The sequence below is a fragment of the Nanorana parkeri genome, unplaced genomic scaffold (genome assembly GCF_000935625.1).
Source record: "Nanorana parkeri isolate BGI_ZX_2015 unplaced genomic scaffold, ASM93562v1 scaffold616, whole genome shotgun sequence".
NCBI lineage: Eukaryota > Metazoa > Chordata > Amphibia > Anura > Dicroglossidae > Nanorana > Nanorana parkeri.
The window spans coordinates 463928-486762 of NW_017306884.1; the positions used below are offsets into that span (position 1 = coordinate 463928).

A 22835-nucleotide genomic window follows, 5' to 3' on the forward strand; every position below is an offset into this window, starting at 1 on the left:
GCTGCCTATCTTCATAGGGGCTGCCCCTGAAAGTTTGATAGGGCCTGGGGCTGCTGGTTAAATTCCCTTACTACTACTAAATCATTTTGCTGTTTTTTTACTTCTGCAGCCTGTTTTGCTTTGCCTTAATGTAATATTGCAGTTTGCGCCTGTATATATTTGAGGTGGGTAATAATGTCTTATATGGTGTCTTCCCTCTCTTGCTGGCAAGTCAATGTTTTCTTTAAGGCTTTATCTGTTTAAAATTCTTGTTTGTAACTGAAGAGTGAGCCCCCACGGTCTGCTGGGTGTAGTTGTGCATATTGTATATTGCAATGGTTTGTATGTTTCTATTTTGCAAACCAAATAAAAAGAATTTATAAAAAAGAAAAAAATGCAGATTCCCAATCCCTACCCTTTTTACCTGGAAGTACTCTGTCTAGCATTGTAAATTTTAAACCAGTTGTTTGTCTATCATGCTTAGAAAGGAAATGACAGGCCACTGGGGATATCAAGTTGTGGGGTGCAATATCGTAAATATGATCCAATATTCTTTCCCTAAAAGTTCCTTTTGTTTTTCCAACATAAAACATTCTACATGGCAGGTAAGTAAATACACTACTCCACGTGTATCAAAGTTTGCAAAATGACAATAATAGTGTCACTATCCATTTGGTTCGATTAATGTTGACCCTACTTGTAAAAATTTGGAAAACGAACACTGCTGATATGAGAAAGCTCCCTCACAGTATATTTACAGCATTTGTGTTTTTTTATGGGAATCATATTCACTGCTCATCAACAAATTCCCCATTGTTCTCGGTCTCCTATATGTAATGCTAGGGTGTTTAAAAACATGTTTTGTCAGAGTTGCATCATCACTAAGAAGGAACCAATATTTCTTAAGTATACGTTGTATGTCATCATGTTGTGTAGAAAAAGTTGTAATAAATGTCACATTATCATGAGTCATTGTTTGTTTGTTTTTTTCTTTATTATTGGCTTCCTCTTAGCTCTTTTGTAAGCCCTAAAAAGTAATTTATCTGTATACCCTCTGGCTCCTAGTCTGATCCTAAAATTGTTTGCCTCTCTTTCAAAATCCTCTTCAATCATACAGTTTCTTCTGATGTGTAGGTACTATCCAAATGAGATGTTTCGAATAATATGTTCAGGATGACAACATGTAGCTTCTAAGATAGTATTTCCTGCCATACTTTTTCTATTTAAATTAGTGTAAATATTTCCTTGTTCACCCTTACAAATGTTAATATCCAGAAAGTATATTAATGTTTTATCAGCAACATATGTAAACTTCAAGTTCCATTTATTGACATTCAGTATATCCACAAATTGTTTCAACTTGACATCCGACACCTCCAATAACATTAGGATGTCATCTATGTACCTGTGCGAGGATGTAACATGGAACAGGTACATAGCGAGATCCTCTCGGTCAAAGATCTCTAACCCCCCTCCCTGAACCGGTACAGGTTTACGTACGATGGAGCACATGTAGTCCCCATCACTGACCCCTGCACCTGGAGGTAGTGGATGTGACGGACTGCACCGTCAGGGGTCCGTCACAGTGGAGCTTTAAATTTACTATTTGGCAAAGTTCATTGTCAGTAGCTTTATTTTTTGAAGTGTTGTGTTAGTTTATTTGCCTCAACCTGAAACAGTTTAAAGTTTCTCTGTAACCAAACAAATAGCCCATCTGGATCCCCCAAATTAATGCCCATGGATTATGGCTGGTGGAGTGGAGGAGGAAATTACCAGCAGTAAGTTTTGTTAAAGTACTTGTACAAGTTCTCCATTTCCAATAGTAATGGATAGATTAAAAAATGTGATATTCTTTTCATCAGCCAAGTAAGTTAGATGTATACCTGATACAGGAAGTATCGGGCTAGGCTTTGGAGCATTTGGGCGAGTACGAGTACGAGCCCAAATACTCGGTATTGGCACCGATATTGATACTAGTATCGGTATCAGTGCATCCCTAAGTAAGGGTATTTAATTCCCCACGTGACCACAAATGCTGACATTTAAATAATGAATTCTGCAATTCACAACTTCCCTACATACCCCGTCCTCATGTATGGCAGGTTTAGATTTAGCAGATTGGATTAACCAGTGACTAACATTTTTCTAAGGTATAAAAATACATCCTCATGATACATGATAACATGATAACCTTTTATTTAACAGTGACAGATGGCCATTAGTAAGTAATATATATGACAGGTTAAAGAGGAACTTCACCCTACCCAGATCAAATTCCATTTAACATTTTTAAAAATAACTGTCCATGAATGAAAATGAAAAAAAACCCCCATATATACTAGCCTGTGGAATCCAGCATTGTCTTCCTTGCAGCCAAAGTTCTCTGCTCCCACACATGATTTTGAGAGGAATTTCCATAGATGCGCAGGCATATTGCAGGTCTTTACCAGATATCAGACTGGCAGAGACACGAGGCGTGTTTGTGCATGGGTACATTGTGCAGACACACAGTGAGTCTCTGCCAGGTCTATGAAACCTGGTGGACCTATGGCATATCTGCGCATGCAGAATTCTCATACTGATCACAATCAAACTGATCTGTTGACTGATCCCTCTTTTGATTACAATGGCATCTACCATGACTACATCCTCTATGGGCGGAGAGATCAAAACTCTCACCTTTTTTCCACTGGAAGTACCACTGAAACTGAAACTTAGTTGGTTTAGTATTTGTAATACTTTTTTCCATCTTATGACAGGGGTTTGTTCTGGTGAGTAATTCCTAACATGTCTCTGGGTGTGTGCCTGTCTCTCTATCTCCTTTGATAGAGATAGGATTTTGAACCTATTTCTATTATTGCTGCATGTTTTTATCTCCGTAGAGTATCTCTCTGGCTGGCCTGAAGGCAATACATCTTTCCATTATTACCACTTTGTCACGTAGCCATGTAATGTAACCCAATGCCATGGGCCACACACACACACAGTTATCTGAGCATGGCTGTGTTCATAACCTTCCTAACAGCCATGGGCATGTGCAGATCCCCAACCATAGCTGTATGCTTGACCATTGTGACACACTTGAAGGGTTTTATTTGTTTTTACTGTGGTGGATAAAAGTTTTCACCATGCAATCTTAGGCCCCCGTTTACATTTGTCATGTATGTGAACATGAGACAAAGCATGCGCATTGGTGCATATTCACAAGTCGCAGTGAAAAAGCATGATATGCTTGTGGAGCTATTACTTATTAATGGCATCTCAAACCCAGGAGGCGAAATGCGTGTGTACGTTGCTTTGGCTCCCGACAAATGCGTAAAAACGTGTGGTCAAAAAAGATGTGAAGCTTGCAGCTCAACTGCTGCATGAGCGTCTTGCATGAGTTTGACGGTAGCAGTCAGGGCGGCGGGCCTTTTTTGATTTCGGTGAGTTGGTGGGCATCGTTCATCGCGAATGACGTCGGATTACATTGCTGGACGATGTAATTGACCTTTGGATTGCATCCCTGGAGCCTTTTTTTTTTTTAAATAAAGGACTTTTTTGTTTTTTGTTCAATTAAAGGATTTTTTCCACGGTGTTATGTGTTTATTTACTTTTTACTTAACTCTTTGAATGAGTAGGGGTAACAACTACCCCTTATTCATTCACAAGGGGGGCAGCATCTGGATGCCCCTTTTATAAATGGGGGTACCCAGATGTAGATGACGCCCCCTGCCTGCAGACACCCACAACCACCAGGCCAGGGTTGTGTGGGAAGAGGCCCTTGTCCTAATTGGCATGGGGACAAGTTGCTTTTCCAACCAAGGACATGTGGTCTGGTATGATGCAGGAAGGGGGGGCGCATGCTCACCCCCCCCCCCTTTTCTGCCCTGCCAATCCACCACTCGAATGAAGTGTCTGGTTTGGAATTTTAGGGGGACACCACGTTTTTGTTTGTTTTTTTCGATTTTTTGGCGTTTCCTACCTACCAGACCTAAATGGTGACTTGCCGCTCGGCTTCCTGATTGCCCAGTAAAGCCGGGAGGCAAGTCAAAATCTGCCGCCCGGCTTCCTGATTGGCCAGGAAGGTGGCTCCATGTTCCCTCGCGGCACTGCAAACTAAACTGAAACACTAAACAGGACTGACAGCAATATGAACCTCATAGATTCTAAAACCTGTCCACAGCTTCTTAAACTATAAAAGACTTGATTGGAGTTCCACTTTAAGGCTTATTCGCACCATGTCCGGACCAGATCTGGATGTGTTTGTGCAACGCAGTGCAGTGCGTTTTTGATGTGTTTTTGATGCAATTTTGACATGTTCTGGTGCATTTTTTTTTTGAAGCTTAAAATGGGTATTCAGGTGCAGCCCGGTGCGTTGCAGTGTGTTTGCATGTGTTTGTGATGGGTTTACATGCCTTTTGGTGCATTCCAGACCAGAAAAAATAGTGCATGTCCTCCTTATATTGTGCAGCGCTGAGCAACCTGTTAAAGTTAAATAAATCCTGTATTATAATAATACCATCTTTTCTTGATTTGTATTGTAACTGTAATGTCCTCCTTATATTGTAAAGTCCTGTGCAAACTGTTGGCATTATATAAATCCTGCATAATAATAAAAATAATAATAATATGCAGTGTTATTTATAATGATAAATCATATGCTAATATGTTTATAATCATCATTATCATCATCATCAACAATAGTAATAAAAATCTCTCACGGGCAGGGCACTCCTTACCATCTTATCTTGATTTGTATTATAACTGTAATGTCTTCCTTATATTGTAAAGCAGTGCACATGCTGATGACGCTATATAAATCCTGTATAATAATAACAATAATAATAATATGCAGTGTTATTTATAATCATCATTATCATCATCATTAACAATAGTAATAAAAATCTCTCACAGCAGCACCCTCCTTACCATCTTGTCTTGATTTATATTGTAACAGTAATGTCCTCCTTATATTGTAAAGCGCTGTGTACACTGTCGTCGCTATAGAAATCCTGTATAATAATAATAATAATAATCTGTTGGTGATAACAGTGACATTTCTGAGTGATCCACACAGACACACGCGCTCATAAAACATAACAAGCTGCACACATAACTTCCTGTCTCTGTATGTTTGTGTGAGTTTGTGTGTGAGAGATAGAGAACGCTGTGTCAACTCGTGACACATAAGCTTGGTGAGGAAGGAAGTGAGGCTCACCAGTCTTTTTAGTTTTACTTCATATTGTCAGCATTGCTGTGGAAATTTGCTACTTTACCATGCCAAAAACCCCATTACAGCGTTCTGACCTGAAGGCGGAAAAAAAACTAGCTGTGTGAGTTTCTTGGAAACTTGCTTGCTGAGGTTGTGTTGTATTTTCAGTGTGGGTTTCCTTCTCTCATACATGTGATAACTTGTGACTGCACTGTGCTGCTAAAGATTGAGAAGATGAATGGACAGAGAGCGGTTCTTTCCTTGGCTCTGCCGATGGCCATCCTGCTTTTACTTATACAGGACAGTAGCTCCAAGTCTTTGTTTCACCATGACAAAGTACAGATGAGACGAGCACAGTCATCCACTCATGAAGTGGCTTGTATGGGTATGTACAAGTGTAATTGTTATATTCAAGGGTTTTTATTTGTACTGGCTATGTATGGATACAATAAAACGTTCTGTACAGTGTAAAGAACTCCAGGTAAAAATGTTCTTAACCCCTTGCAGTGGGACTACACCCGCACTGCAGGTGTTAAGTGCTCGTTTTTGCCTAGAGTCAAAGATAAAAAAAATTATACTCACCTGATCGTCCAAGGAGACAGGCAGGAGGGAGCACTGTCATAGCCAGCCAGCTCGGAAGATCGGGAGAGTATAACTTTGTTATTTTTTTGACCCTAGACAAAAATGAGCACTTAACCCCTGTAGTGCGGGGGTAGCCCCCTGCAAGGGTTAAGCATTTTTTAAGCAAGAGTACTTTAATTCTTACTGTTTCCTTCTCAATATTTCATTGAAAGATTCATAAAGTGTATGTATAGCCCAGACTTTCAATTTTAACTTTTGGATAAAGTTGGGAATGGTTAAAACCTATTGGTTTACATTTGTTTTGATTTTTCTTGGTGCATCTGTCCCATTGTGACACCAGACAAAATGGGGGTCACAAGGACAGGATGGTACATACAAAAAAAAACTGTCCCCATTCACATCACTTTCTGTCTCTGACCCTGTGTGACTAGGACAGAAGTGAGACAAAATCTTTCCAAAGTAGACACAGGTGACAATAAGAACCAAACAGAATTTGTTTTTTTTTAATAAAGGGTCAGGATGCACGTTGTTGGTACACTGTTTATATTTTACATGTAATGGTCACCACACTATGTTCACATATACTATGTTCACCATACACATTACAGTTTGACCATACAATCTTTGTACTATCAATTTTAGATTTACCGCTATCAGAATACCCGAACAGAGCTAGAAGCTGATTAGCTGTTAGCTATGTTCAGCTCCTTCGATCAGCTGATCAAAGTGTGCTGGTCGGAAGACTGCTAACAGCGGCAACCAAGCATTGGATTTCATCCGATTCATCAGGAACCATCGGGAATTCGATGTGTGTGTATAGCCTACTATGTACACATAGACACTAAGGTCTTCCTTTATAAAAGACAAGTATAAGAACTTTTTATACTCGTCAGCCTCATTTAGGGGCGCTAGTGTCGTGCAAACAGCACCCGCCCAGCTATACACCAGGCGGAACTTTTTTATATGAAGTCCTAAGGTTCACCATACACATTACAATCTGACCATACAATCTCTGTACAATCAACTTTACATCTACTAAAACTATGTAATATGAGGACCTACAGTACCTAATCTATCCAATCAATTTGTATTCAGTCAGGCAGATGCTCACACTACATAGTTGATAGATCCACAGAAGACTGTACAATCATAATATAATGTGTGTGGTGAGCTGAAGACTATGTAACTATAAGGGTGACCATACACATTACAATCTGATCATATAATCGTTGTACTATCAATTTTAGATAGGGATGTTCCAATACCAATTTTTCAAGACCAAGTACTTTTCCTCAGGTACTTGCCGATACAAATTACCGATACTTTTTCTTAAAGGGACATGTGACATTATAAAACAATACAGACTAATTATTTTAGGGCAGTTTCTCACCAGGCTGCTTGCAGGTCTCACCAGGGCTGCGTACAGATGTCATCAGAGCTGCGTACAGATGTCGCCTGGGCTGCTTACAGATGTCACCAGGGCTGCGTACAGGGGTCCAGTGGGAAAAATATCCCTTACATTGGTGGCCAATGAGAAGATTGCCCCTAACATTGGTAATCACTGAAAACAATGGCCATTGGATTGGTGGCCGATAGGATGAATGCCACATACACCGGTGACCAGTGGGAGGATTACTCCTTATATTGGTGGTCAGAAGGAGGGATTTTCTTTACATTGGTGGCCAGTAACGAGAATGAACCTTGCAGATGTGTCTAGTTGGAAGAATTCTCTTAGCATTGGTGACCAGTGGAGAGAATGCACCTTATATTGGAGTCCAGTGAGAAGAATGACCCTTGCATTAGTGGTTGTTCCTGGAACTAGCCAGGCACCATCAAGCAGGAGGTTAATAAGCCCCTGCTCATGGATCTCCTCGCAATCGCCAGAGGAACCCTGGTTAAGAATAGCAGATCTAGACTGTTCTACTGCTTAAGGTAAAAGTTGATTCTATACAGCATTTTCAATAGTACGGGTGCCAACTGCAATGCCCCCACCCTTGGGCGATTGTGCCATAAACAGGTATACAATAAGAAACATGCGTCATTCAAGTATCAGTATCGGGACATCCCTAATTTTAGATTTACCAATACTGTGTAATATGAGGACCTATCTAAACTATCCAGTTTGTATCCAATCAGGCAGGCCCTTGCACTACATAGTTGTTCGTAGATCTAGAGGAAATCATACAATCAGATTGCAATATGTATGGTGAGCTTAACAGTCAGACACTTTTCATGTGTTTTCAACTCCCAATATAACCTATGGATGGGAAAGGGTGTTCTGAGCCAGTGTTCGTACTTCTGCAGTGAAGCATAGCTGTGTATCACTGTGGCCTAAATACAATGTTCAATCTATGCTTCACATTAAAATACAACTGAAGCCAAAACCTTTTTTTAATGTTGTATACAGTGGTGAGGGATTAGACAACCTGTCGTTTTTTTATTCCTCTCTGTGTCCCTGTAAGGGAGAATTACCCTATTTGTCCTGGTGACTCTTACCACTGAGAATAAAAATTAAGCAAAATCCGAAATTTTTAGTTATCTGGAGAACAGAAAAAGAGGGGAATCTTCCAATGGGGACACTAGTTCTGGAAACAACCAGGCATATGCTACTTGAATTTCAACTGATGCCTGCGGAATCGAGCTGTGGGTGGCCCTGCTGGCCCAATTTGGCATCTCAAAATACATTTTTCAATTGACTTTTATATAAGAAACCATGTGGAAAATTGTCAGCTGAAAGGTTACTACATACAATCAGATGCAGTCACTGGCCAAGTATCCCTGTGCAGGGAGACTGTCATTGTATCCGCCTGTAGTTTTCTACAGGCAGTCAGCAGGGGGTGGAGCCTGTTGGGTCCCTCCCACAGTTCTCTGCACAGGTTATGAGCAGTACAGTGATGATGTCACTGCTACTTTTACAAAGTAAAAATTGGGTTCTGCAAAAGCATTAGGTGCACACAAAGTAGATTTGTATTTTGTGTGGCTGCTGAGAAATACTGTATATTTAAATTAACTTTTTTTTTTGTGCCTGGAGTTCATCTTCAGATTAAAATTCACAATGTTTCTGAAGCTTAGCTAAAAATTCCTGCATCTGCTCAGCATATCTGTGAATGTGTATACTTCCCTGCTTGTTGCATGAATGTTAAGGAAGGAGCTTAGCCCAAAAAAACACTACTTGCAGGATTGCAGCTATGTGCTCTTTCGAAGCTGTTTGTGTGGTGGGGAGAGTGACAGACAGGTACTTATATCTTGAGCTGGATTCTTTGACTTAAGCTGGCCATACATTGTTTAATTTTTTTTCATTTAACCCGCAGTCTGAATGAACAGACTAGAACAGATTCCTCTATCAATGCTACAAGTGCGTTGATTGAGGAATATGCGCCATTTTTTTTGTATTCTGACAGTGGCCGCCGCTCACTGGCAGCCTGCTCTGTTCGTTCGAAGATATTTTCGACCGGCACCTTCGATCAGCTGATTGAGGAATGCCGGCCGAAAGGGTACCAACAGCGGTACCCACTGTGCGAATTTCAGCTGAGTCCTGAAGAACTGTATGGCCAGCTTAAGTCAGCATTAAACTCCGGAATGGTTCAAAAAATAGTAAATTATTGTAGGAATTATTGTGTGAGTTGAGCCTTAAATGTGTCCACGTAGATATAGAAATTATCAATAACATTGTATCCTTGTGTGGACATCTTTCACTGCATACAAATGTCAAATTCTGAATAATTGTCTGAGCATTCAATCTTAACAGCACTGAGTCATCTAATCTCATTTGAAAGCCTTTAGAATTTTGACCAGACCTGATACTTGAGAATCCCAGGCGTATTAAACAGGCTTTTTCTCTACCTAGCACATGCACATTACAATATGTATGATTTTTACCTGAATGGAAATCACATTCTCTGTTAGAAATTGTTGGTTCAGATAAGAAACCACAAAAATTTTCCATCCTGATCTTTTGAATTTTCTCATGCATATGATAAAAAATGATCGTTGATTTGTCCCCACTAACCATAGAAAATCGAGCGAACGTTCCAATAATTCCATTGGTTTATTTTATCTATTTTTTCATCTATTGGTTTATGGTCAGATTAAGCCAAACTATTTATTTTGTTAAACCATGCCGTGCTTATAAGGTCAAGTGAATGGAGTGTTTTTTTCTTTTTTACTTTTGGATAGTGTGGGAAAGGTTCAAACTTCTGCCAGGTTTGTTTCCCCATTGGGAACATTCCCTCTAACATCCTGTCCAAGGGTATACAGGTGAAACTCGAATAATTAGAATATCGTGCAAAAGTAATTGCAGTAAGTGCTGCAAAAGGGGCCCAAACCAAGTACTGAGTACATATGCATGCTTGTACTTTTCAGAGGTCCGATATTGTTCTATTTACAATCCTTGTTTTATTGATTGCATGTAATAATCTACTTTTTTGAGGTTGTGGATTTGGGGTTCTTGGGGTTTTCATGAGCTGTAAGCCATAATCATCAAAATTATGACAAATCACGGCTTGAATTATCTTGCTTTGCATGTAATGAGTCTATCTCATATATTAGTTTCACCTTTTAAGTTGCATTAGTGAAATAAATGAACTTTGCAAGTTATTCTAATTATTCGAGTTTCACCTGTAGTTGGCGTTGAACATTTTGCCTCCCCTACCACCTACTGAGAGTAAATTTTTTGTATATTTAAATTAAGAATCCACTATGGAATAAGCCACTCTGTCCCTGCCCACTAGTGGATTCCCCAGAGAAATATATAGCTGTGTATCACTCTGACCTAAATACTGTACAAGGAAATCCTTGTGTGACCTGCAACATTCATTGTGCAAGTTCAAAAAACTCATAAACTTTAATGGCAGAATTTTTCTGTGTCATAAGGCATCTTTCACAATGAGGAGAAATTGAGAAATTTCACAGCTGATGGTCAGAGGTACATGCATCAGATGACTTCCAGTGTTAGTGATGTCATTGTATATGTAATGTGTGTAATGTATATGTTATAGAGCAGTCACCCTGCAATAGACTTGTGCATTCGGATGAACTTGCAGAATCACAAAATGTTGTTGATTTGGCAGTTTGTCTGAATTCAAAACAACAAATTATTGTTATTATTATTACTATTATATGCCCGAATATACAAAAAATATTTCCGGCATATATTAATTTGTTTTGCATGGGCACCACCACCATACATGTGTATGATCTCACCCGGTGTCGGTTGATGTAATGCGGCCCGCTTCCAAGATGGCGGAGTGCAAGCCCAGAACGTGACAGTGGCTAATATGGCCACCGCGCATGTTTTTTTGTAATTGTGCACTTTCGGATTCTGAGGTTCGTTGCCTCCAAATCCGAAATAGCAAAATTATGCGCTTCATTAAACAAAACGAATCAAAAGGTTTTTCCCTTTTCCTTCGTTTCGTGCGAAACCAATTTTTATGCTGTGAACAATTTCTATCATCTTTTCACATGATACATATTTTATTGACCCCTGTGAGCGCAGGAATAATATGAAAGGTGTATTTCTTCCTAGCATAGATATAATAGGAGCAGCATTCTGGTTCCATCCAGACTAACACCCAACTTGTAGCTGTAAAGCTGCGTTTACAATAATAATACTTGGTGAGTACCTAGGGCAACGTTTATACAGGGAAGCAGCAGCAAGTCCTAAAATTTTAGAAATTGTGAGAGCAATGAGAACTGTAAGAAGGAGTAAGTGTAGAGTATGATGAGAAGTGTCAGAAGGCTCTTTACAGTTAAGGAATAAGAAACCATCTTTCCTTTTTAATTTTTTTCTGCTCTATAGCTGTGAATATAGAACAGACTCCATGCTGCCTCCACTGCCATGGACTGCTACCTGAAGGTCCCCAGCAGGCTGCCGAGGTCCCCACAAGCGCGGGAACTCGAACAGCTGCTGCTGTTTAAAAATTTAAAGGGCTGGTATTGGCCTCAAGAATCGGGGCATTTTCACGAATACAAGTACTCATAAAAATGCCTGGTATTGGGCAAATCCTTGACATAACATGACACAAGTGGCAAAGCTTGTGCAAAAAGACATTTACCTGGGTGCTACAGGGTCAGGTGAGGGTCATCTCAAGTGACCACACAAAACTCTCCTAAATTAGCATTAATTTCTTGGCAATGCTATTTTGAGCAACACAACACAACATGAATGTAACACTACAACTTTAAAGAACTACGGGGTGAGTGATATACACTCATCCCCATAGTTAGAGCCGACGTGTGACGTTAAAACTGTCAGACTTCGGCTCTATTGACCAGGAAGTGAGCGAGAACATAACACCGCACGCTCACTTCCCGATCATCTCCCTGCGACTGTCAGTCAGTGTTCCCCGCAGTGATTCCCCCCTCCCCTCTCTGATCCTCCAGTGCTGACTGGAGGAACAGATGGGGAGGGGGCGGGCATATCTGAGCCTGCCTTTAGATAGGCAGAGCCCGCTGTCAATCAGCCAGCATGGTGGATCTCAACAGTATTGTTGGGATCCGTCCGGTTGCGACGCTCTTAGCATATAGCGGGCAAAAGTAGATATTCTACTTTAGTGAGAATTTAGAGATAAACCTGCTTTAACTGGATCATGACTGCAATATGTAGGTGTATGTTCCTCAGGATGTGTCCCATGCTGAGAGAAAGCGAATTGATGTTCCCTGTTGTGAGCAGATAGATGAAAGATTCCTGTGACTGACAGCTCCTGGTCTCTACTAGTAATCCAGAACCAATGAGTGTATTTGGGCTACCCCCGCACTGCAAGGGTTAACTGCTATTTTTTGCCTAGGGTAAAAAAAAAGTTATACTCACCTGATCCTCAGAGCCGGCCAGCTCAGGACCCTTAACTCATCATGTCCAATACAGTGTATAGGACATGAGAATGCCAAGGGAGATTCCATTGCTGCAGTGAAGGAGGAGACTGACTGGAGAGATCGCTGTCACAGCTGGATGGCTCCGAGGACAGAGTGAGTATAACTTTGTTATGTTTGACCATAGACAACAACAAGAATGTTATCCTTGTAATATGGGAGTAGCCCCACTGCAAGGGTTAATACAAATTTTAACTGAAGTTTTTCTTTAAACATTGCAGTGGTATAGGTAAATAAAAGTGTACAAATGCTAAAAAAATCCCCATTTGTTTTCTATAATAATAAAAAATGTGAGTAGGATATTTATTTAAACAGTGTACCTAATACAAACCTTATATGTTCTTAAAAATATAATTATGTATGTTATTGTTTAGCTAACTGATGCATACTAAATTTGGATTGGGCATCAATGCATTAATACATGCTTAACTCATGAAGCAGTTACACATGCATTAAAAACTATTTTTGTTTTCAGAAAATAAACACTAGTCTTATCCTGCAACCTGCCTATGCACGGCATAATATTGGGAATTCCGCAATCATGTTTTATTCTTTCTTTGTTTGTGCCCTGGCACTATATCTTTATCTATCAGCTAAGACTTAGGCCTCGTTTACACTAGATGCAGTGCGTTCCGGCCCGATTCTGGCCAGAACGCACTGTCTCGCATTGTGGCCAGCTCACTTTATTGTGGGGCAGGAGGGGGCGTGGAGGTCTATTGACGTGAATGGCACCGTAGCCACGCCCTCTGGTCGCAAAGCGTGCCTACGGTCCTGTCCGGTCCGATCAAAATGCTGCAAGCACTATTTTGATCGGACAGGACCGGACCGCAGGCATAATGTGCCATGCGATCCCATGCGGCTGATCGCATTGCGGCCGGAGGGCGTGTCTACGGTGTCATTCACTTCAATGGACCGCCACGCCCCCTCCTGCCTCAACAAAAAAGTGAGCCCACTGCAATGCGAGGCAGTGCGTTCTGGCTAGAATCGGGCCGGAACGCACTGCATCTAGTATGAACGAGGCCTTAGAAAGCATCTAATGTTTTAGTCAATAGTACATCAGAGGTAAAGTGGAACTCTAAGCACACAGCTAAATATGCAGTTTAGCTACATATGCTGTACATTAAAGTGACACTAAACTCTAAAGTTAAATCATAGAAAATGGCAGCCAAAATAACCATAGCTAGGGCTTGGAAAACACCAACAATTCCATTCCACTGGGTCAAACAAAAAATGTCGTGGATTATGGTCCATGAGAAACTTCACAGCATCCTCCAAGATAATAAAAAAAGCTTTGAATTGACCTGGCCCCCTGGTTGTTATATACAGGGGTGCTGGAAACCGGGTAATTTTCATTGTACAACTTTTCTGGAATTTTTCTCTGGGGACTATGTTTAAGGTTTAGGTAGATGTTGGGCTATTTGGTCGTGGATGGAGCTACTCTTTTTGGACTCTTAAGCTGTTCTGCTTCCTCTAGTATCTATTTCCTTTTCCTCTTTTTGTCTGTTTTTTTTTCCTTTATGCTCGCACATGTGAGCCGTTTAGTACATAGATGTTGGACAGAAAGTCTTCTATTGATATAGATATGGAGGAGATAATAACAAATGTTTGCTTCAGACATAGGCGGATCCCTAGGCCAGATATTCCTCTCAGACTGTTCTGATTTTTGATTTTGGTGATGGGGGATAAACTGGCAAGAATAGGTGAATAGATATGTTCTGTTGTACAGAACTATTATATATTGTGTGTATGGCCTCTAGTGATCCCCTCCTACTACTTGATTATGCTAAAGTGGAAGAAACTGTAATGCAATTGTATGCTATACTGATTGTGCATCATGTGCTATTTTATTGTTTTATTGTACTTTGGAAAATTAATAAAATACTTTGAAAGTTAAATCTTAAAAAATGCTCTGAAGTACCTTAACTATTAACAAAAATGTATCTTATTTGTGTATCGCTCGGCTGTAGATCTCCAAATCATCTCTGAATTGGTGCTGACACGGTCCTTCCTTCTGGAGGGTGGCTACTTATGTTCCCCATGGTCCCTGTGTGTGTTGTAAAGTAGCCACTGCGCCAAGCTTACTTCCATGATGGACTATAATCTCATGTTTAGTTAGCTAATTTTTATTGAGATTGTAGTCCATCCCGGGAGTGAGCTTGGAGCGGTGGCTACTTTACAACACACACAAGGACCATGGGGAACAAAAGTAGCCACTCTCCAGAAGGAAGGACAGTGTCTGCACCAATTCAAAGATGATTTGAGGACCTACAGCCAAGTGATACACAAATAAGTTACATTTTTGTTAATAGTTACAGTACTTCAGTGCATTTTTAAGATTTAACCCCTGAGATTAGTGTCACTTTATTAAGTGCTTTACCTGCAAAAGGATTGGTAATTTTTTTCCAGCCATTCTTGTCGTGCACTCAACTCTGCTAGTAATGAAGATAACTGTGCTACATGCTGGTTAAACCATGCTGCTTCCTAGATGACAGATGTATAAGACAAAAGTAGTTGATGCTAATTCACTGTCCAGTAAGGAGGCTGAAGGCAAAGAGGAGGCATAGAAAGTTGCATTTCTGAACAAGGAAGATGGATTGCTTAATTAGGAACTACACGTGTCTGGCTGTGCAGTGTGGAAAATTAATGTAAATCACAAGGTTTGCTGCACAGAATGTCAAGCAGTAAACATATTTCAATGGTGTATAATGGTGTATGCCTGGCATTTTACTTTAATGTTTAACACTTATTTTTTAAACCTTAAAAACCCCTTTGATTGTTTTCAGTTTGAAATCACATCTTGAGTGCTGGATTAAGTAGCACACATGCGGCATCTGAGATTTTACAAAAAAAAAACATTTATAGATTGAAAGGCTGCTTCGATGTTTAGAAATGTTCTACTAAAAGCGTACCAGATTTGTAAAGGTCATCGTGTTAAAATAAAAATAAGAATGTGTTTTGTCCTTTTCCACAGGATTTAATAAATAGCTGAGGATTATAATCAGTTGCTTATTCTTGCCATAACAAAGGGAAACATTAAAAAATAGATATATTTCTTATATTCTGATTCCAGTAGTTGTAATAGCATCTGATGCCTTCCTGTGACCTCTCTGCCTGGCTGAATGGCGCAGAGACAATCACTGCAGACAATCTTCATTAGATGACTGAAATCACCAAATACTTTTAATCCACAAATATCTTTATTGCATTCAGAAGGTTTAGATACACAATAAGATGCAGATGTTGGTATGTGTAGTCTAGGTGCTTGCATTACCAATATACTGTAAGTTACTGCAGCAAACTCCCTGTCTGTATTGTCAGATGCTATTTCATTATTAATAACGTAATGATAGTTATGTGAAAGCAAATAAACTGTACAATTTGCTGTAGATATCTTGGAAATCTGAAAGACAAAAAAGAAAACAGGCATATATTGCAACAAACTTTCACATTCTTCTCTTGGGGTGTCCCCATAGGGCAAGAGAAATACAAGTTTAGTGATGGGTCTAATGAAAGTCTTTACAGTACCCAGTCTTGTAACCCTTACTTCTACATTGCATACTTCGCTGTCACCACTAGGAATGCTCTTTATGATGAGTCCCATGGGCCAGTCAATTCTTTCAGCTTGTTCAGTCAGCAGAATGAAGTCCCCAACTTGTAAATTTGGGTTGACTTCAGGACAAATTTTTGGTTCGTTGACAGGGTGTAGAATACTGAAGACATCTGCAGTCATTTCCTCTGCATGAGCCAACAAGAATTAAGGACCTAGTAACAGGGATAAATTACCAAAAACACTTGTGGATACTGGCCTGGTGGCATGATATGCAGGATTAATGTCCAATGGAACATAATACCATTGTTAAGCCTAGGACAATTTCCTCAGAGCCCGCAACATACAGGTGTACAAGTACACTTAAGAAGAAGATGACACATGGACTCATCCACACTCATACACATGTAGATTCACATGCATACACGCTATAGGTTGGACTTGATGGACCCGTGTCTTTTTTCAACCTCAAATACTATGTAAATACTATTTAACTAGTATTTCCTAAACCTTTCTACTTCTTTGCTGACACAGCTAGCACAGTCCCACAAAGTTCAAGCCTAGGAATTGTATGCACAGGCTTAAGTTCTAGGATAGCTTTGCCAAACAGAAACCCAACATGGGTTTAAATGCAAGAGTCTATTACCTTGAGGTAGGCAACAGCTACTATGGCCTCATTGGATGCATGCATGAGAAAATATGAATCTCTTTTCTCTGACTTGTAGGAAGGGAAACTGATGTGTAGCAATGTGGTATGTCAATCCCATCAAATGTATGAAGGGATTGTTTCTAGGACTCACATTTTGATTCTTTGTCAGCGGTTAAAGGAGAGACCCAATCTTTAGTAGTGTCTAATAGCTGTCTTAGTAAGGATTTACCTTGTACAGTGATGGGAGCTATGAATCTCAGTGGATCATATAGGCTGTTCAGAACAGATAGAACTCCCCATTTGGTACATGGTTTGTCTGCAGAGGTTTCTTGAAAGCAGTCCTTTAATAAGTTCCAGCACAAACCCAAACTTCTCTGAACATGTGGTTTAATAATTTAAAGTTTAAGTCTTTAAATTCTGAGACCACCATTATGATCACCAGCACTGTTAGATGCAATGTTATGGAGTCTTTAGAAAGCATACATTGTGTCTTTTGCTCGATGACTTTCTAATCTGTTCACATTGTTCACATAAAAGTCCTTTCTTAGTGAAATGTCGAGCATCTGCTCCATATTCCCTTTCACCATCGCCAGCAATCCTTCATATGCCACATGATGCAATGGCAGGGGAGTAAGCTGACCACAGGATAGCAGCAAAACAATTAGGGATGTCCCGATACTGAAACTAGTATCGGTATCGGGGCCAATATCGGGCATTTTCAAGAGTACTTGTATTCGTGAAAAGGCCCTTCAAATGTTTAAACAGCAGTGGCTGTTCCAGTTCCCGCGCTTGTGGGGACCTCGGCAGCCTGCTGGGGACCTTCAAGTAGCAGTCCATGGCAGTGTCTGTCCGGTTCTATAGCTCCTCCTCCTCCTTCCCGACGCAGGCACAGCCATGGACAGCCCCACACCTCACAGCAAGGGTTCCCAACCACCACCAGTTACCAACTGGTCCGCAGCCGCTGGCAGTCTCCTGCACAGTCCAGCTCCTAATCCAGGGCCAGATAGGAGAAGAGCGGGGCAGCGCGGCCATGCCAGTGCAGACAGTGGGGCAGCACGGCCGTACAGTGAGGAGACAGTGTGGCCTTGTTAGGAGTGATGCCGAGTGGATGGACTGACAACTCTGCACCGAGCCATGTTACAGGGTAATGACCCTGATAGTGTGTGCAGCCCTCTCTTACATGTCCTCCCTTCATATTACACCCACAGCAGCCTGGACTACCCCTGTCTGCCCTGTATTATTGTATCTGCAGCACACTAATGACTACCACCCTCTCCTTGCCACCCCATCAACCCTAACACCAACACCCGACACACACCCTCCCTGCCACCCCATCACATCTGTATTGTGCTCTGGGGGACATCTGTATTGTGCTCTGGGGGACATCTGTATTGTGCTCTGGGGGACATCTGTATTGTGCTTTGGGGGACATCTGTATTGTGCTCTGGGGGGACATCTGTATTGTGCTCTGGGGGGACATCTGTATTGTGCTCTGGGGAACATCTGTATTGTGCTCTGGGGGAACATCTGTATTGTGCTCTGGGGGACATCTGTATTGTGCTTTGGGGGACATCTGTATTGTGCTCTGGGGGAAATCTGTATTGTGCTCTGGGGGACATCTGTATTGTGCTCTGGGGGACATCTGTATTGTGCTCTGGGGGACATCTGTATTGTGCTCTGGGGGACATCTGTATTGTGCTCTGGGGGACATTTGTATTGTGCTCTGGGGGACATTTGTATTGTGATCTGAAGGGACATCTGTATTGTGCTCTGGGGGACATCTGTATTGTGCTCTGGGGGACATCTGTATTGTGCTCTGGGGGACATCTGTATTGTGCTCTGGGGGACATCTGTATTGTGCTCTGGGGGACATCTGTATTGTGCTCTGGGGGACATCTGTATTGTGCTCTGGGGGACATCTGTATTGTGCTCTGGGGGACATCTGTATTGTGCTCTGGGGGACATCCGTATTGTGCTCTGGGGAACATCCGTATTGTGCTCAGGGGACATCCGTATTGTGCCCAGGGGACATCCGTATTGTGCCCAGGGGACATCCGTATTGTGCCCAGGGGACATCCGTATTGTGCTCAGGGGGACATCTGTATTTGGCTCTGGCGAGAAACTGCCCTAAAATCATTAGTCTGTGTTGTGTTAGCAAAAATGCCACATGTCCCTCTAAGAAAAAGTATCGGTAATTGGTATTGGCAAGTACCTGAGGGAAAGTACTTGTACTCTAAGTGGCATCGGGACATCCTGAATAAGAATAAACAATTAACCTAATGACAATATACTGAAAATAAACTAAAATGAAACTGCACTGGCAATATAAGTGCAGGAGGCAGTACAGTAAAAAAAAAAAGTAATGCTTTACTGAAAGGTAAAATAGAATTAATTCTTAGTCATAAAGAGGGAAAGTTATTTTCTGTCCTAAATAGCAAGCTGCTTGTTGAATATATTAGTCCCTGTGCAAAAAGGTTCAGAATCTTTTAACTGCAGGTTGGGGATATGTGTTCAGAAAAATGTAAGTTTTATGAATGAATGAGGTCATGCTGTAGCATTAGAGAGTATGTGAAGAAAAAGTACTGCTTTGAAAATGTAGTTACCTTAAATGTCCTTTCATAAAATAGCATTTAGATAAGAGGGTTTCAACCTGTATAACCTCAGGACCCACATTTGTCCTTGGTCATTAAGTCAGACCCAAGTTGCACCGCACGGGAACGCATGGCATTGCAGTACCGCATGTTCCAATCAAACTGTGGGCAGGAGGTGTGTTTGGGGTGCCTTTCAAACGAATAGCAACACAATTGTGTGGTAGTTTCCGATTAAAACACCGTCAGACACACAAAACCACAGACACAATCTCACACACACTTACTCACAGACATTCTCACACACATACACACTCCAAAAAAAGTTTAGGTGTTGGGCTGCTGTGCTGTGACAGAGCTCCATCAATATGTGCATTGCTTGTACAGCTCCCTTGCACTCCCTGTAGAGGTGCTGGGAGCCAGAATGTGGCGTCACTCTGGTCATGTGAAGGCGCTGTAGGCAATGCATGTATGGATGGAGCTCCCTCGCGGCCATAAGCCCTGCCCACCCCACCTCAAGCTGACACTCGACGCCAGGCAGCATGTTTCGAATGCCTACTCAGCACGAGAACTGACAGCGCTGCGCTATGTGGGAGGCTGAGTACCCTTTCCCCTAGTGCAGTGGAAGGAATACGGCGACCCACTGAACCAGTTGAAAACCACGGCTTTAGATCATAGAAAATTTGGTCATTACTGTGTTGCAACTGATGTGTTTAGAAATAGTATAATTTATCATTGCTATGCATATACTGTGCATACTGTATATCAGAAATCTGAGTTTTTCTTAACTACCCACATATGTTTTCATGTGTTGTATAAGATGAACACTTCCTAAAATTCTCATGGATGCAACTTATCTTCTGGTTGCCCTGTCATGAATGCCCATTGTTTACTGAAATTTGATCAATTGATCCAATCTATACAATCCTACTTGCATGATTGACTCACAAACTGTTCTTGGCATCTTTGATTTTAGAAGATTTTATACTGTTATCTCTAAATTGAAAGCCATTGATTGCATTCATAGAGCGCTTACTAATCATAACCAGCCTTCCTCTCCAATTTATTTGACTTTAGTGTCACTAATTATTTTTTTCCTAATCTGAAAACAAATTATTCCTCCACACATCTCAGTTGGCTAATGGTTTTAATGTTACATCAGCCCTTGCTGATGTAAACCTGATCTGGCAATTCATTCTCTTATTTTCTCCAGTTAAACTATTACCTCCAGTGAGTCCTATTATCCCTAGCATAGTCACCTTAGTATACCAAGAGTTCATACAGACTCACCACCCCTTTCCACATTGCTACCACAAGCTTTTCCTGCGTGCAATCCTCCTTCCCATTTTATGACATGTAGACATTTATAGATGGGTGTATGCTTTCTTAATCCTGATAAAAGTCAATTTACCCACATCAGTATTTACTGTATATTTATTATTCTCTGTTAGAGAACATCAGTGACACTTAGGTAGGAAAACAAATTACTTTGGAGCCTTGGAGATTTCTCTGTTTTGTGAATACAGTTTTTGAACTATTTTCTTTCAGGGCTTGTTTCCACCAGCCCGCATGTCTACCGCAATGTCCCGAGGCCAGAATGCAAGGGATCGCATATATAAACTCTGCTTGCGTTTCGGGGGGTGTGGCAGTCAATGACCTGCAGTACGATTGGCCCCACAGGAAGGCATGGTAATAAAATGCCCTGCGTTCCAGTGTGGTGGGATCGTAAAAAATAATGCATGCAGTGGATAGTTCCAGTGCGGTGGGATTTTTTGCCATCCCACCGCACTGCATGCACTAGTTTTTGCTATCCCACCGCACTGGCCACACCCCCTCCCTCCCCAGAAAGCAAGGAGACTTTATATATGTCATCCCTTGGGTTCCAGGCACGATACATTGCAGTAGACACGTGGGCTGGTGGAAACAAGCCAAAGCTTTACCCTCCCCCACTCCCACCTGGTCAGAATCTCAGTGGCTCTCTGACAGGAAATCTTATGGATTTGTTGCTTACAAGCTGTCGATACTAATGGTTTTAAAAAGTTATTTAGTTTGTTATTCTAACTCTAAATCAGTAGCTCATCTGCCTGCTGTGGTTGCACTACCTATAGGTCATCTGGACAATACATTGGTGTGAACGTGGTTCGGCTGGTGCAGTTTTTCTAGTGCACTAAGCATTTTTTAATTAATGGCTGTGGTTAGGTAAGCCCTTGGTCAGAGAATCATGCGTAGCTGGAATAATCTTCTCTGCCCTTGCGCCCTATGCTGTACTCTTAAATGCGTTCAGTATTAGTAGTAGCTGACTGGATGCTCTGGTTGGTGCTCCCAATAGTCTTTTGGGCCAAAGCACTCTATAGACCTATCTTGTGTTCAATATGTGCCTGATATAGGTTCCTTTTGGCATTTGCACCCCTGTGTTAAAAATTATATATTTTTTATCCCCCCATTATTTTTTTATTTTCTTTGCTGCATTCATGTGTCATTTAATACTAACCATAACTAACCGTAACTTCCATACTTTTTAGTTATTTGTTCCTTCAGTTAGAACATTACATTTTATTTTTCCTTCTGAGTATGAAAATATTACATTATTTTCCTAAAAATGTAATAATATTGTATATGGTTTTAATTGGTGTGTTGATAGATACAATAATTTATGTACGTATTAGGAATGCAACAACAGCCTCTTAGCTATTGCAAGACGCATTGTATATTCCATTTCCTACAATGTGAGTTTGTTTCAGCTAGTCATCCTATAAGAGTCATTTGACCTTTGTAAATGTAACCCTTTCTATTGTGTCCATGTGTAATCTTGCCTAAGGGGTTCAATGCATTTTTTAAATAGCTGAGTTTTTATGAGCAACTTCAAGCAAGCACAATCAATTAGTGCACGACTACTGCTGTTAGAGGAACACTGAAACTGTGGCAGCGAGTCAGAAGACCTCATAAATTAGTGATTATGTTGATTGCAATCACAAGATACCCATTATCTTATGCCATTTAGAGGCTTAAGAATAATATGTGAGCTAACAAAAACATTTCTTGTTTTCCATAGTAACCAGTCAAAATCCTTATTTCATTTTCAGCTGGTGCACTGTAGAATTAACAAGTTCAAAGTGATTGGTTTCCATAACAAGATATTGTCTTACTAGCTCAACCTTTATGCAGATTCACCAATTTCAGATGTTCCCAGCACATTTCCAACACAGTCAAAGATATAGGACAGTCAAACTTGAAACATTACAAATTGGGAATCTTTTTTAGTTATAGTATTAATTATGTATATAATTTAAATGATAAAATGAGCTGTAACATTGGGAATAAGTCTATGGATCAGCAAACTGAATAAATGGGGCGTGGCCTGAACTTCAATGTCAGCAGTTTTGCAGAGCTCCCGCCATAGCATTCCGTGCACCAATCTGGGACTTTACT

The 22835-nt window shown here is 40.9% G+C and overlaps 1 protein-coding gene across 1 annotated transcript in view; it reads left to right on the forward strand.

Moving 5' to 3' along the window:
* Window positions 1-1723: 1723 nt before the first annotated feature.
* The window catches only part of AOAH (acyloxyacyl hydrolase), a 102226-nt gene continuing 81114 nt past the window's right edge, over window positions 1724-22835 (forward strand). The window contains exon 1 of the mRNA XM_018562939.1: window positions 1724-1757. Coding sequence (XP_018418441.1) covers window positions 1724-1757 — 34 coding nt within the window. The remainder of the gene's footprint in view (window positions 1758-22835) is intronic.